The sequence below is a fragment of the Nannospalax galili genome, unplaced genomic scaffold (assembly GCF_000622305.1).
Source record: "Nannospalax galili isolate Female #2095 unplaced genomic scaffold, S.galili_v1.0 scaffold471, whole genome shotgun sequence".
Lineage (NCBI taxonomy): Eukaryota > Metazoa > Chordata > Mammalia > Rodentia > Spalacidae > Nannospalax > Nannospalax galili.
The window spans coordinates 28,321-41,249 of NW_008330333.1; the positions used below are offsets into that span (position 1 = coordinate 28,321).

Genomic DNA, 12,929 nt, shown 5'->3' on the forward strand with positions numbered 1-12,929 from the left:
CGAGAAAGCTGGAGTCTCAGCTGGTCCACTGCCGGCTCCTTTCCTTCAGTCTCTTGTTCCCTTTTCACTTTCTTCTGCATTTATTGAGCGCCGCCTGTGTGCCAGGTACTATCCTAGGCTCTGAGGACCGCAGACAATACAATTCCAGTCTGATAAGCTCGTCTGGTGTGGGGTTTCGGGTCGTATCGTTCTTGCTGCTAGGATCCTGTGTATTGTAGGATGTTGAGCAACATTTCAGGTTTTTATTCCCTGGAAGCTAGTAACACCCACGGCCCTGCCTTGGGACAACAAAAATGTCTTTTTGGGGCAACTCACCCTCCAGAACTCTTCTAGAAAAAGGAGTAAGCGACTGACAATGGAGTGTTAAAATCCTTGAACTGTGATAAGTACTATTAAAAAAGAAAGAAAGAAAAAAAGAACCAGAACGCAAAAGAAAATGAGTGTTGTCATCTTTTGGTCTCTTAAATGGTTTGGTAGGAGCCCTACAGTTAGCCAAAGACCTGGTGGAGAAGCAGCTGGTCCTGGGCCATTGCCTGGCATTGCAGACAGAGAGCTGGAGTCAGAAGGATAAAGGAAGGCCCTGAGTGAGAAAGAGCTTAGTACAACCCAGAAGGCAGAGGTGAGGTGCCAGACAAAGCAGGCCTAAGTCCTGGAGCCTTCTGGTGTGCATAGTGATGAACTTTGAGGTTCAGATGAGGTGTAGGAGAGAGAGTGGGCCTCATTAGAAGCCAGTTGTCCCAGCCTAGTTCTTTTGAGACAGGGTGAGATAATCAGAAGAGGTTGAGGTCTAGGGGTGTCTGTCATATCAATCTCACGTCCCCTCAAGCCTCTCCCCATGCACAAACAGACTCCCTCCCTTGCAGGCTGCTCACCCCTGGGCTTGATTCAACAGCCGGGTAGTCTCTTTCAGTCCTCCTTGGGCCTCTCTGTTCCAAGATCCCTTTCTTGGGGAGGGGGGTGGGTCCTCTGGCAGGCACAGCCTTAGTCATAAAGATACTCTTAGGCATTCATGTTTCTCCCCAGTCCCTGTACCCTGAGGTTCCTGCATTTATTTGCTGCAGTCTCCTCAGGAAGTGAGAACCACTTTCTGAGGGACAGACATCAACAGACTAGGAAGGAATGGCCAAGAATGGTGTCCAAAACTAAGAGGTTCTGTAAAGTAACTTCCTGTGGCTGTATGTTAGGATCTTTCTGGAAATGAATGGGAAAATTCAGGGTCTTCAGTTCCCACAGAGATGTGCTTGTGGCACTGAATGAAAATGTTTGGGGCTCCTGTTCCTTATCTCTTTACCCCCCAGCTTCTAGATCCTCCTAGGGTCATACTCAACAGTCAGGCCATCCCTATTCTCCAGCACCCAGTGGGTATAAGTCTTGGCCAGCTGGTTGGATGTAGCAATGTCTGGTATGGAACATGGGAAGAAGGGGCAACTAAGGGAAGTCCTGAGTTGGCCAGCAGGCACAGGCAGCTTAGCCTGTGTGATTCTGGGGCTGCTTGGCTCAGCTCAGTGAGGGGCTAGCTTAAGGGTGCAGTGTGGGCTCCTAATTTGCTGATAGCAATGGAAGGGGCAGAAGGAATACATCTTAGGTCAGCCCTGGTATGCCCACATGCTGGCTGGTGTCTGTGAGCTGGCCTCTTGGCTTTCCCCCTAGGCTCTCAGAGGAGCTACTATTGGTACAGCCATAACTTTTAGTTGCATGTCATTTCTGACAGGTCCTTCCTGACTTGGGTCCATTCTCTACTAAGTTTTATGGTGAGAAACCCAGTCTCCTCCAAGGTCTAGCACCTTACCCAATCATTCCTCTCTTAAACAGCTGAAGATTTGAACCCAGGTCTGTCTGAGTCTGGGACCCATGGTCTTGATCACTCTGCCACAAGTGCTATGTTAAGTGCTAGCCTGTACCCACCTCTAAGATCTGTCAACTGGATGTGTCTTCCTCTGAACCAGGTTCCCCATAGGCCTGATCTTAGTAGGAAGTGGGCACCTAGCACTTTGTCAGTCCTCCAACTGTCTCGTTCATGAGGAACCCTTGGAGAGGGACCTGCCAATTCCTCATCGCTTCAGCAGCTATCCCTGGTGTCCCCAGTATTCCAGTCTCAGGAAAGAGTAATTGGCTGTTCTTTGGAGTAATATTCTACTGGGCACGGCAGATGAAGGAAAAATATAGGCCACTGGGACTGTGCTGATGAAGTGGGACTTGGTGCTTGAAAGCCCCAGGCAGAAGATCACAAAAGTGGGGCCATCTAGTCCCAGGAGCACCCAGGGAAGGACACTCAGTGTGTGTTTGCATGGGGGAGCAGCCTTGTAGAAATCCAAGACTGACAGGTGGAGTTGCTCTAGGTGCCGGAAGCAGGCAATGCAGTATAGTGTAGGGTGGGGTAGATCTCTGCCCTCTGCATTCTGTCTAGCCTGGGGCTTTTGTGACCTTACCCCATTTCCTGTGGGGTGGGAAGAAGGGGACACCAGGGAGTCAAAGCCACACTAGAAGCAGTTAGGAAACAGCTCAAGGGGGCCTAGAAGTATAGGTGGGGCCTATACTTGGGCACTTGACTCTGTTGAAGGCTACAAGACCTGTTGCCATGAGTTTGAGACTTACTGGATTTGTTTGAGATAGCTGGGCATGGGAACAGGATGACAAATGCTTGCTGCATCCTGTGACCCAGAATTTCTCTGCCTACTCTTGATCTGGCCAGTCTCTTCTTCTGGAAAGCCCTCTGGACTTATGGTCTGGACATAATTCCCACACACAAACAACCAGGAGACCTGGGAAAGGAAGGACAGTGAGATGAGGACAGTGCCCTGGGAAGGTGAGGGCATTGATGTTCATGGCTATTTACTCCATCCAGCAGAGAGAGGTATGGATGCTGGAGAGATTAACCCTAGGTTGGGAAGGCCCAGAGGCTACGTGTGGGTTCATAAGGAGGCCAAATGCTGGGAAGGAAAGGCCAGCTCCTTAGACAGTTGGAGCTGTGGGTACAGAGAACAGGAAAAGGCAAGCTGAGGGTAGAGGCCGGGCTGGGGTGCTGGGAGGGGAGGGAGGCAGAACAGGCTTCTGCCAGGCAGGGCCTGTGGAGGTTCTGGGAGGATCCTCAAGGCTGAGGTAAGCAGAGGCCAGAACACTCCAGGGACCCCACACATCACACCCTGCCTGTCTGGGATGGAAAAGATGTGCTAAAGGGACATCAAGGGAACAGCCAACAAAAGTGCATGTGGCTGTGCTGTGGCAACCAAGCTTGTTTCTATAGGATTTGGCAGTGAGATCTGGGTTTGAGCCAGGGAGAATGCCTAGGCAGGGGCTGGACATTCTGTAGGTAACTGGACTGGCTTCATCTTGCCAAGAGCTATGCTTGCAGCTCTGACAAGTGTGATGAGAGGGTGCTGTGACTGAATTCCAGCCTGTTGGTCACCCACAGCTCAGGTGGGGCGAGACTTACTTGCTACTGGTGATAGCCAAGGTAGATAGTCCTATTTGTCTTTCTCTTTCTCACTCTCTGAAGCTCTGTCTCTGCCTCTGAGACGGGGTATCTTTCTATATCCCTGGCTGGCCTCAGACTTAACAACAATCCTTCTGCCTCAGGTTCTCAACACCTCTCTCTCTCTCTCTCTCTCTCTCTCTCTCTCTCTCTCTCTCTAAAGGTCCCATCTATGACGTATAAGAAGCAGATTGGTTGCTGGAGATCACGCCACGGGAGGAGGCGAGGGAGAGCAGGCTCTTGTGCACGCCCCTTATGGGTGCAGCAGGATGTTTACTGTTAAGAAGGTCCGGATACCGGCGCCATCTTGTAATGGCGGCGGAGGCTGTGGCTCTCCACAGGTATATGTATGTATTCCTGTGTGTACGTGTGCCCATATGTGTATACATGTGTGTGAAGATCAGAAGTTGATGTCAGATATCTTCTTCCATTTCTTGGCCACCACGCCCGGCCTTAATTTATTTTTATTTTATATGTATGTGTGTATTGCCTGCTTGTAGGTAAGTGCACCCATGTCATGCAATGCCTCACTCTGTAGACCAGGCTGGCCTCGAACTCACAGAGGATTCACCTGTCTCTGCCTCCTGAGTGCTGGGATTAAAGGCATGCACCACCATGCCTGGCCTGTTTTTGTTTTTGTTTTAAAATTTTATTTATTATTTTTATTTGTATGCATGTATTATCTGCATGTAGGTAAGTGCACCCGTGTTGCGCAGTGTCCACAGAGAACAACAGAAGAGGCTGTCGGATCCCCTGGAACTGGAGTTATGGACAGTTGTTAGCTGCTATGTGGGTGCTGGGATTTGGACCCTGGGTCTTCTGCAAGAACAACCATCTCTCCAGCCCTCAACCTTTTTCTCTTAAAAAGAATATTGGAAGCTGGGCGTGGTGGCGCACACGTTTAATCCCAGCACTTAGGAGGCAGAGGCAGGCATATCTCTGTGAGTTCAAGGCCAGCCTGGTTTAAAAGTGAGTTCCAGGACAGCTGGGGCTACAGGGAGACCCTGTCTCAAAAAGACCAAAAAAGAAAAAAGAATCTTGGAAGCTGGGCATGGTGACACACACCTTTTATTTTATCCCAGCACTTGGGAGGCAGAAGCAGGTGGATCTTTGTGAGTTCAAGGTCAGCCTGGTCTACATAGAGAGGAGAGGACCCTGTCTCAAAAAGACAAAAAAAAAAAAAATCTTGGGTGACTGGAGAAATGATTCAGCAGTTAACAATGTTGCTTGTTCTTGCAGAGGACCAGAGTTCAGGTCCCAGCACCCACATCAAGTACTTGATAGTTGCTTATAACTCTAGCCTTGGGAATCCAACACCCACTTCTGGCTTCTGTGGTTACCTATGTGTGTGCATGTGCATGTGCGCATGCACAAATAAATAAAAATAAATCTTAAAAACTAAAAAAATTCTTGGACTGGAGAGATGGCTCAGTGGTTAAGAGTACTAGCTGCTCTTGCAGAGGACCCAGGTTTGGATCCCAGCACCCACACAGCAGCTTACAACTATCTGTAACTCCAGTTTCAGGGGCTCTGATGCCCTCTTCTGGCCCCCTGTGGGCACTACACATACATGGTGTGTGTGTGTGTGTGTGTGTGTGTGTGTGTGTGTGTAGGCAAAACACTCATAAAAAGAAATAAGACAGGTGGATCTCTGTGAGTTCAAGGCCAGCCTGGTCTACATAGTGAGTTCTAGGCCAGGTGGGGCTACAAGGAGACCCTATCTCAAAAAGACAAATGAATACATACATAAAGAAATAAAATTTTTTTAAAAAGAATCTGGTGCTGGGTGTGGTGGCGCACACCTTTAATCCCAGCACTCAAGAGGCAGAGGCAGGCAGATCTCTGTGAGTTCAAGGCCAGCCTGGTCTACATAGTGAGTTCCAGGACAGCTGGGGCTACAGGGAGACCCTGTCTCAAAAAGACCAAAAAAAATAATAATAATCTGGATTGGCAGGATGGCTCAGCGGATTAGGGTACTCGCTGCTAAACCTGATGACCCGAGTTTGATCCCTGGGATTTACATGATGGACGTACTCCCACAAGTTGTTTTCTGACCTCCACATGTGCATCATAGCACTTGTACACACACAGTAAGTAAATAAGTAAATAAATAAATAAACAAATGATAATCTTGGCCTGAGATGGCTCAGTGGGTTAAAGGTGCCACTGATGACCTGAGTTCAATACTTGGAAGAAGAGAACCAACTTCATAGGTTGTTTTCTGACTTCTACATGCACACCTACACACACACACACACACACACACACACACACACACACATACACACACACACAAAATCTGGTAACACACACACACACACACACACACACAATAAATAAATAAATAAATTAGAAAAAAAAATCTTGGACTGGCATAAAGTTCAGTGGTAGACCACTTACTTAGCATGCATAAAGTTTAGATTTTGTGCCCAGTACCCCCTGGAAGGAACGAAATAAAGGGGAAAGTAATATTCTGGTTCCAAATGTGTTGCATTCCTATAATCTCGACACTTGAGAGGCCAAACACAGATCATAAGTTCAAAGCCAGCTTGAACTGCAAGGGTGAAACTGTCTCAAAAAAGATTTTTCAGGGCGTGGTGGTGCATACCTCTAATCCCAGCACTCTGGAGTTCAGGGCCAGCCTTGTCTACACAGTTCCAGATCAGCCAGGACTACATAGTAAAATCCTGTCTCAAAAAGAAAAGCAACAAAATTGTTCTAGGGCTAGGAATATGACTCAGTGAAGAGCATGTGTGAAGTTCAGGCTCTAATACCACTAAAAAAATCTGAAAGATAGAATTCCCTGTTCCTTGGGGGCTTGTGTCCTAAGTCTCACAGATACACAGGTAGTCCATAGACTTGGGAAAAAGGAACAAGGATGTTGATGGGGCAAGCCCAGGCTTAGCCCACTTTCCATAACTTTTCCCACCTTGAGAATAGGGAACCAACCTTATGGAAGGCTGTCCTCCTACCTGGTAACTGGAGAGCAGGAGAGGCCAGACTTCTAGGACACAGAGAACTCCTGGGGAATTCCTGCTCAAGTTGGCAGCTTCCTGCCAGGGAGCCTCAGCACAGTGGCTGAGGAGTCATGCCTTCAAGCAGCCATGCTCAGTTTTCCACTTGCCTTGCTGTCTGGCCTGTCCCCCAAACACTGGGGAATCCTGTTATTGCAAAACTCAGCCCCCAGGGAACTGAGCTGAGGAGTGTCTTCAGTGCATTGCTCAATCCTGCAGCGCTGAGGGTGGATCTCTGCCTCCTAGGTTGTGAACAGATGAGGGCTCTGGACTCTAGCTGGAGAGGTCAGCCTACCCTTTAGTCCCTTCCTAAGGCTGAACTCATGTGAACTGGGAAATTGTTTTCTAGGCCTTCCTCCTTCCCAATTCAGCTTGGTCCTTAGCTTTCTATCTAGCCAGTCCTATCTATCTGTGGGCCTGGCTGCCATTGGCTCTAGGGACTTTTGGCTGATATGCATGCTATACTATGTTCCTTTCTGTTTACCTCACCTCAGAACCAGGGAGAAGGCAGGCACTGCACTCCCAGCCCAGCATAATGGGAGCTAGGAAAGCCCAGGCTGCCTTCGGTCTGTGGTTCCAGTGGGAGTGTGTGATGGACCCAGACGTCACTAGCTGGAGTGTGCACTTGGCTTTGTGACCTTGGAAGCCAAAAGTGAAGGATCAGATGAGTTTTAGGAATCCAGGTCAGTGTTTCCTAACACTTCCCTGTGAACATACTATCTGGGTTTCTCCAAAGGGTTGAACCTTTCACATTGATAGAGTATACCCTGGAGTGTTCAGATTTAGGCTGGCTGGGCCTCCATGTGGCAGGGGTATCCTCGTCTAAACCAGCATGGCAGATTGAGGGTCCATGATCCTAGCCAGCTGTCAAGGACCTCCCTGCTCAAGGAGGAGACTTCTGAGAGTAGGGGGCAGAAGAGTACAGGGCCATATTCATGCTTCTGCATCTGGGCCACCTCCTCTGAACTTGTCTTTTCCCAGTGAGCTCAGTCTAAGGCACACAGAGCCAAGCCCTAGAACTACAGTTAGGTCTGGGGGTATCTGGTGACATTGAAGCTGGTGCAGTGGGAGGGAAGAAGTGATTATCAGGGAGACTGGTATGTACTGACAACTGTCATAGCAGTTGTATGGCAGAGTGCTAAGAGCAGGAAGGAGGCCTTGGCCCACCTCCTAGAATATTCCATTTATCTAAACCTGAGGGTGCTTAGAAGTGACAGGTGGCAGGTGCCTGACAATGTCAACTGCAGGAGCCAAGAGCCACCCTGATCTGTGAGATGGAGGGTTAGGCCTGAGGCTCAAAGACTTAAGTGGATCCATGACAGACGGGTAGAATTACAAGTGACAGCTAAAGATACAGGAGAGACCTAGGCAATGAGGGAAAGGACACAAAGTCACCAGAGGTGGCAGACAAGTTGGGAGCCAGCCCTTCCTTTCAGCCCTCTGGGCCAGGCTAAACAACCATGAGTAGAACAGGACACGCTTTGTGACCTTCCTTTTGTTGGGGGGAGACAGTGCCAGGACCTGATGGAGATGGTGGCAAAAGCTGCCTGTGTGCAATAGTTCCAAGGAATTGGGGAAGAAATCTTTCCCACCTTGGTTTGGCACATGATCCACCCAGAGCCTTCTAGAGCTTCCTTGTCTTCTGTTCTTTCTCTATCCTGGAGGACCTTGGCACAAACCAAGCCACCCTGCATTGAGGCCCTGGCCAATGGGATGGGCATTCCACTGCCACACCTCTCACCTACCCAACTTCCTGGAGAAGGTGACTCCAAAGGTGCCACCCTTGGGCAGTGAACCTGTGGTGTGACTCAAGAGGTGGTATAGTGGCCTCTTGAGGGGGAGAGTGCACAGCTGAGTGCAGCCCACCTCCCCACAGGGAGCTCTCTGGGACTTAACCAAGGCCACTGCTTGGTGTTGGTCAGTGGTGTCCTCCTAGCTGTACCCTTGGAGTCTCCTGAGAGTAAGGAGACCTTTGGGGGGGGTGTGGTGCCTGACAGTGTGTGTCCCTGAAGTGTATGTGGTTGTGCTGCCAAAGAGTATGTTGTTTCCAAGACCTGTCCTGAGTATGAGCTGCTGAATGAGCCTCTTTTCTTTTCCTTCCTTCCCTCCTTCCTTCCTAACTTACTTCCTTTTTTTTTTTTTTTTTTTCGGTCTTTTTGAGACAGGGTCTCCCTGTAGCCCCAGCTGTCCTGGAATTTACTATGTAGACCAGGCTGGCCTTGAACTCACAGGGACTTGCCTGCCTCTGCCTCCCAAGTGCTGGGATTAAAGGCAAGCGCCACAACACCCAGCTCTTCCTTCCTTTTTATTTATTTATTTATTATTTTTATTTTATGTGTATGAGTGTATTGCCTACATGTATGTGAGAGCACCCATGTTGTGCAATGCCACAGAGGTCAGAAGAGGGCATCGGATTCCCCTGGAACTGGTGTTAAGGATGGTTCGTAGCCGCCATGTGGGTGCTGGGAATCAAACCCAGGTCCTCTGCAAGAGTGGTCAATGCTCTTAACTGCTGAGTCATCTTTCCAGCCCCCTTCTTTCCTTTTTAAAATTTTTATTTTGTGTGTACATTTTACCTGCATGTAATGCACTCCTGCCGTGCAAAGCCCTTGGAGGCCAGAAGAGGGCATCATATACCCTGGAACTGGAGTTAAGGACAGTTGTTAGCTGCCACATGCATGCTGGGAACTGAACTTGGAGCCTCTGTATGAGTATTCAGTGCTCTTAACCACTGAGCCATCTCTCCAACCCCTGGGTTCATTTTAATCTTCTCTTCTCTGTAGGTACTTCACATCTAGTCTATCCTTAGCCCCTCTCTTCTGAGCAGAGCAGTGATACTGGCTATTGTATGCTTCCCCTGTGCCTTCACTTGCTACCCCAGCCCTTGAATGGCACATTTGGCATGCGTGACCTGTACTGGTTGAGATCTGGGGTTCATCTCATTCCTGTGACTTTCCCTGTGTGACCAAAGTTGGGAGAAATCAGCTCCAGTGACTGCCCATGAGTTCTCTGTGGTCCTGGCCAGGTCCTGGGCAGCACCTGCTTTGGCAGGGAGCATATTCATCTTGCCCTGGCAAGTCAGTCCCCATGTGACTAGATTCTGGTATGTGTGCCATACCTTGGGCCCAGTCCAATGAACTGGTGGAGAAGAAGGCCCAGCCTTGGCCTCAGGGACATTGGGACTACAAAGGGGCAGGCCTGAAAGTAACCAACTGTGACGCAGGACCAGAGGAGTGGCCAACACAGACGGGGTTCTTTACCTCTGGAGAAAAGCTGGGTGGCTCCTCAGGAGGACTAGGCCCAGAGGGATGGTACCACTGAGACCCAGCTGTCCTCAGGGGCCCACTTGCCTGTACCTTACCTGAGGCTTGTACAACCAGGAGGACAGGGGCAGGAAGGCCCTTGCCCACTGTTGACCTAGTGAATTGGCATTAGAAGTAAGAAGAGGTCATGGCTTACCCCATGGAGGACCAGCTAGAGCAGGTCTGCCCACGTGGGTTAGCTTGACTGACTGCTAGGGACCCGGGATGCCACTTCTCAAGTCTCTCATTTGTCTTCCATCCCCAGGGAATGCTGCCCGAAGAACCTGGATGCCCCTCTAGAGCATGAGCTCGGGCAAGAGTGCCCGCTACAACCGCTTCTCTGGGGGACCTGCCAACCTTCCCTGCCCAGACAGCAGCGGGGTAAGGGGATGTCAAACAAGAGGGTCTTTCCTCTTTGCATATCCTCATCCAAGGCCCCAGCATGCTGCAGTAACTTGCCACTGATGACAGAGCTCCTAGCATCCCTCTTCCTCATATGGCCTGTGCCATATGTCTGTAACTGGTGTGTCCCTACATTTGCATGTATAGGGGCCACCAGTGAGTGAGCATGTCAGTGTTTGTGTGGACCTGTGCATGTCTGCATTAAGTCTTCTTCCTTCTCTATTAGACCAGAATGGAAACGACCTTTGGGCCTACCTTTTCAGCTGCTAATACCATCACCAAAGGTGAGCCTGTGATCAGAAAGAATCTGTACCCCACCGGGACCTAGGGGCACTTCCTGGTGGAGTAGGGACTGGGTGCTTATGTTGGCAAATGAGCATTCGGTCTCTTGGCCTCTGTTCCTTATCATGTCTCTGCCTCCAACTGAGTCAGGTAGTTCTGCTCCTGCACCTCTCCTCTGTTGTTGACCCCCCCCATTCCTGAAACATTGCCCATTACCCTCCAGGAAAGGCTGTCTTGACTTCCCTGGCACTGCCCAGCACACTTAGACTTTTTCACAGTGAATCATGGTTCTTCCCAGCCCTAGGCTCCTGACCTCCAAGAGGGTGTTCGTGGCATGGCAGCTTTTCTGGGTTGGGTCCAGTACTCTAAAGGTACTGTGCTTTACATTAGAAAACATCAGAGAGAAGAGAAAGAGAAGACAGCGTCCTTGCTGAAGTCTGGGGGAGGGGATATTGTGTTCTGCTTTTCTGGTGCTCCCTTCCCTCTCCCCTCACCTACAAACCCCCCATGCACCAGCTGCTAATTGTTTTTTTAATTGCCTTCCCATGGCTGAGGGCATAGGGCCGACAGGTGCACCTGCTCACAGCAGAGCCTTTGTTCCTGGATAACTCTCAGGGACTCTGGAAAGGCCTCTTCTCACAGGCTTGTTTCTGAGGAAAAATAAAATAAATATTATCCCTGCTCCTCCACTCAGGATGCTGTTGTTCAACTCCTCATCTACATTTAGAAATTACATAGTGCCTGTCACCATTGTTGAGGGCAAAAAATGGCATGTAGCTTGCTGAACCCCTGTTTCCTGGGTAACTGAGGGTGGTCAGAGCCAAGCAACAAGGCACAAGTACTTGCCTCATCTGGCCCCTGTCATTACAGATAGAGAAACTGAGGCCCAGTCACAGGGTAGTCAGTCATATTCCTAATTTTGAACAGAGTCTTTTGCGGTTCTTGTCAAGACATCTGGACCTGTTTGGGTGTGGTGGGGGGGGTGCTGGTAGCAGCCCAACCCCAAGGCTTAGGGCCTGCGAGATGGCTTTCTGGCTCCCATGTGGACCCTTGACCTGTCATTCACAGGGAAGCCCTGCCCTCTGGCCCAGGCCAGGCAGGGTATTCTGTGGGCAAGAGGAGGGAGGCTGAGAAGGCTGGGTCCAGTTCCTGATCTGGCTGTACCAGAGAGGAGGCAGGAGGACAAAGGCCACCAGGATACAATTTTGGCTTGGCCATATATTCCCTGAGGTCCTTCAATCTCCCTGTGCCTGTTTCCCCCTCTGAACCAAGGCTATCAGAGAACTCACTGGGTGGGGTTACCTTGAAGATCAAACAGAATATCCTCAGGTGACCCTAGGGTAATCTTAAAGTTGATTTTACAACCAGCTGGGCATGGAGGGCCCCTGGTCAAGCTGAAGGGTAGGACTTTGTAGAGGCTCTGAAAGAAAGATCTTAGCTGGGTGTGGTGGGATTGCACTTGCCTGCAGTTCCAGCACTTAAGACGTAGAGATAGAAAAATCATGAGTTTGAAGTCATCCTGCTACACAGCAAGACCAAGGACTAAGGCTGTAGCTCAGTAGTAATGCTCTTAACTAGCATAAGTGAAGTTTTGAGTTCCCAGCACCAGAGGAGGGGGCGATAAATAAAATTTCCTGTTGGTTGCCAGGGTGGGGCAGCCAGCAGCATCCAGGTTCAGTTATGTGCAGGCACAAGCTGGACCCAAGAACCACACTACTAGTACTTGACCTTGGGAGATAATCCCAGACATTCCTGTCCCATCCCTGCACCCTTTTGGTCTTGGGGAGGCTGAGATAGTCCAAAGGTCTCCATGTCCCCCACAGGCTCTGCCAGCAGACTATCTCGAGTCTACCTACACTCAACATCACTTAGTCCCGCCCCTCTCTTTTCAGCAGCTGATGGAACCAACACATACAAACAGCACCGCAGGACACCTTCTTCCTCTAGCACCCTTGCCTACTCACCACGGGATGAGGAGGACAGCATGGTAGGTCCCTACTCTGCAGGAGCCCACTATGATTCCCAACCTTCTACGGTGCTTCCATCCTGAGGGACCAGTTCCCCAGAGGAGCTGACAGTAGAGCAAAGAGCAGAAAACTGTCCAGGCAGAGAGAACAGCTTGTGTGAACACCCTGAGGTCTGAGCACATGTGGTGAAAGTAAGAGGAGGTCTCCATGGCTAGATGGTAGCAGGAGGCTGCCAGTTTGGGGATTGGGCTTTAAGTTGTGGTACCTGAGGGCCAAGGTCAGACACTTTTGACTCCATCTTAAGTGAGGTGGAGTCACAGAAGGGCCACTCAGGAGAGTCTGCCAGATGAGCAGAGAATACCTGGCAGGACTGGGGTCATTGGGTGGAGGAGCAGGACTTTTTTTTTTTTTTTTTTTTTTTTTTTTTTTTTTTTGAAAAAAAAAAAAAAAAAGAGGACGATAAATCTTTCACTGTGATATATCAAAATAA

At 49.7% G+C, this 12,929-nt stretch overlaps 1 protein-coding gene across 3 annotated transcripts in view; it reads left to right on the forward strand.

The window, feature by feature from the left end:
• The window catches only part of Traf7 (TNF receptor associated factor 7), a 22,707-nt gene that overhangs the window by 1,306 nt on the left and 8,472 nt on the right, over positions 1 to 12,929 (forward strand). For 2 of the 3 annotated variants that reach the window (XM_017801257.2, XM_008845164.3), the window contains exons 2-4: positions 10,054 to 10,169; positions 10,417 to 10,474; positions 12,365 to 12,459. In XM_017801257.2, coding sequence (XP_017656746.1) covers positions 10,092 to 10,169; positions 10,417 to 10,474; positions 12,365 to 12,459 — 231 coding nt within the window. In that variant the 5' untranslated portion in view covers positions 10,054 to 10,091. The remainder of the gene's footprint in view (positions 1 to 10,053; positions 10,170 to 10,416; positions 10,475 to 12,364; positions 12,460 to 12,929) is intronic. The other variant, XM_008845171.3, reaches the window with a different exon arrangement.